General features: G+C 37.9%; 2 protein-coding genes across 2 annotated transcripts in view; both read left to right on the top strand.

The window, feature by feature from the left end:
• Nucleotides 1–410, top strand: part of ppp2r5a (protein phosphatase 2, regulatory subunit B', alpha isoform) — a 19,721-nt gene extending 19,311 nt beyond the window's left edge. The window contains 2 exon segments of the mRNA XM_008312995.3: nt 1–9; nt 11–410. The exon segment at nt 1–9 is cut by the window's left edge and continues 88 nt beyond it. Of these exon segments, the coding sequence (XP_008311217.2) occupies nt 1–9; nt 11–208 (207 nt within the window). The 3' untranslated portion in view covers nt 209–410.
• Nucleotides 411–1,175: 765 nt separating this feature from the next.
• opn8c (opsin 8, group member c) overlaps nt 1,176–3,055 on the top strand; it is a 3,861-nt gene continuing 1,981 nt past the window's right edge. Inside the window, exon 1 of the mRNA XM_025056828.1 lies at nt 1,176–2,505. Coding sequence (XP_024912596.1) covers nt 2,378–2,505 — 128 coding nt within the window. The 5' untranslated portion in view covers nt 1,176–2,377. The remainder of the gene's footprint in view (nt 2,506–3,055) is intronic.

Below are 3,055 nucleotides of genomic sequence, written 5' to 3'. Positions count from 1 at the left end.
GACCCTGGCCCAGAACACCAGCCACGGGCTCTCCGGCGTCCAGAACAACAACAACAATAACAACAACAACAACAACACCACCAGCAGTAGTATTAATGATAATGTCCAGAACATGGATGTGGATGCTGCTGCTGTGACCACAGACGACAAAGAGCCGGGCGACGGTGGCGTCAGCCAGACCAGTGAAAACGGTCAACATGCCAAATGACCACAGGTGTCCACGCGCTGTCCCTAATATTTTGACCACGTGTTCAGGACCTGCCATCAAAGGATCGACGGAGACGACAATTAAAAAAAAAAAAAAAAAAAAAAACTAAAAAAAAAACTAAAAAAACACAAATTCCACCTCAGCAGTATATTTACATCTACTTAGTGACTTAGAACCAGAATTTCTTTGGCAAAAAAAAAAAGTATATAAATATATATATTTCAACCTTGAGACTATTTTTGGATGTTACAGTGTGGCGACAGTATAATGTTTAAGTGTCTTATCAGAGAATTATCCTTTCACATTTATTTAGTTTCTTATCTGAGACCTTGACTTTCTTATATTGGTTGTATGATACTTCTGGGCGAGGAAAAAAAATCATGATAATAATGACTTGAATTCATTGGGTTTTTTTTCCTGATTGTGCTGCACTTTGAGGAGCTGAACGGCTATTTAAAGATGTCTATTTTTTAAATGTGCCCCCCCCCACACACACTTGCTGCCAACACCAGGGTGTAAAACCTTCAAGAAGAAGATGAGGGACAAGAGGAGGGGGAGATTTTCAGACTCTTGTGGGAGAACGTGGGGCCGATGGGACCAGATCCTGTAGTTCTTGTCCATTTAGTGTCCATTCATGTAAATACTGAAGAGAATGACTGTGGTCAGGAGTGGACGAAGCTACAGGACAGATGTTTTTTCCTGCTATTATAAGATAAATGAGGGAGATTTCTTGGAAAGTAATGTCAGCGATGAATAAATGAATTTATGGTCGACTGCTTCAGGACACGCAGCCGAATGATTCACAACTATTAAAGGGCGAATGTCACAATTCTGAGGTCATTTCTTGTCTTCAGTGTGCATGGGTGTTTAAAAAAACCAATAAGTCTAACAGATTTACTATTAGAAATGTAAAATACCACTTTCAGAATCATGTTTACAGAGAGAGAGCCCGATCTGGGGCTGAGTTGTTGTCAGTACCTGAAGGGAACACCTGGGGCAGCGTTCCATGTGCAGCCAATCGGCTACGACGGCCTCTGAAGTTCAGAGCAGCTGGACAACAGGTATGTTTAAATTGCATTTATATAAAACAAACAACAAATATTTACCATTAAGTAACAATTTTTGTAGTGTTGGGTTGAACGTTCTCTCTGTCAGGGGTTAATAGCTTAGCTTCATTATTCCATGGTTGCTCAGTAAGAACAGCATTTTACCGTCAGTAGTGTGTGTGTGTTGATCCCTGAGTTTACGACATGTAAATCAAACATTTTTATTTTTTTTAACTCACTTGAACGTATTCGTTTTCTCCACTGCATGTAGTACGCTGCAGTGTTGATAGGTGGCGGTATAGGATCACTGTACTGCTACTTGGTTGTGTGTGTTGATCTGAAACTGTTGAAATTTGAGTTCACGCGCACTCATATGTCATAATATGGCGTCAGATCTCATTGTTCTGAAAAGTTTAAAAAACGTTTTATTTATATATATATATATATATTTTTATGTTTTATTTCCCTTTTCCGGGTTTTTAAAATGTATGCACATAATTTGTAATACCTCGGGGTGGGTTTCCGGTGCGAGGCAAGAGTTTTGTGTTTACTATTAGTTCCCTAAACATCGTTTTTCTGTTTACATTTATGCTTTTAACCTCAGTGTCGCAGTTCGTGCTGCCACCTACTGGCATACATTTTCACCCAGGAATATCTATATAACGTCGCAAAAGAAAAATAAATAAAAGAAAAGTAAACATCTAATGTCCTGCATGCTTGACATTGAAGACGAAGAAAAGTCTTTTTTTTCTTTTTCTTGAACAGCTAAAATCAGGTCTACTGCCACAGTTGTTGGTAGCGCTTGCTGATGAATTTCAATTTAAATGTAAAGTAAGTAAATCAATCAATCAACTACGCACAGCTGGTCTGCTGCAGTAGCCGTTCCTGTCCTCTGGGGATGATGGTCTCACAAGATCTCACAGCAGCCACCATTCTGACATTTATCAGCTGATGCATTTACATGCCATTGCCATTGCCATGGTGACCACGCCTGGTCCATATAAGGGCAGTGAGCCTGCACTGAGCACACTGTAAGTATTGTAAAGGAAGTCATACTGTATGTATATCTGCAGGAATACCGGGCTCTGTAACCACAGAAACCTGAGGAACCTGAAGAACCACCATGTCTGGGAACTTCACTGATGACAACCAGACGGAGTCGGTGTTCACGTCCAAACTGAGTCCAGCTGCCGACATCTGTGTGGGACTGGCCATCCTCTCTGTGGGTGCGTGTACATGTCTGCTCTCTGTTTACTTCACTCTCTCTGCCTACGTGGTTTTTTCACATACTATTATTATACATGTACTCGACAAAGTATTTTTGGCTTTGTTTACTGCATAAGGTCTAGCAGTTGTTGATATCAAAACCTCACTTTTACTTTAGGCAAATATTTATGTCGTTGTGTGTAAAATCCAGTCAGAATGATATACTTTGTTTTTTGTGTGATTTTTATTTTTATTATTTATTTATTTATTTTTTACAAATTTAGAACAAAATTCACACCTGGCTAAATATGTTTGGACATAAACTTGTATTTTGAGGAATTTTTGGCACATATTTTTCTCTAAAAACATCATAATATTGTGTGTTGTTTTTGCTCCAAAATTTATTCACATGTTAAGAATGAATTTCTTTTAACTTTTTAGGTTTAAAAAATTATTTTATTGACAGCTGATGTTATGTAAAAAAAAAACTCTGACTCAAAATAATTGTTGAAATTTTAAATGAAATTAGATGATGTTTTAAACATCCTGATGATTATTTATATATAAATATATATATTACAGTACTCTAGATTTT

The sequence above is a fragment of the Cynoglossus semilaevis genome, chromosome 7 (assembly GCF_000523025.1).
Source record: "Cynoglossus semilaevis isolate Cse_v1.0 chromosome 7, Cse_v1.0, whole genome shotgun sequence".
Lineage (NCBI taxonomy): Eukaryota > Metazoa > Chordata > Actinopteri > Pleuronectiformes > Cynoglossidae > Cynoglossus > Cynoglossus semilaevis.
Note: the sequence above shows the minus strand (reverse complement) of the source record. Positions and strands in the feature narration are given on the sequence as shown.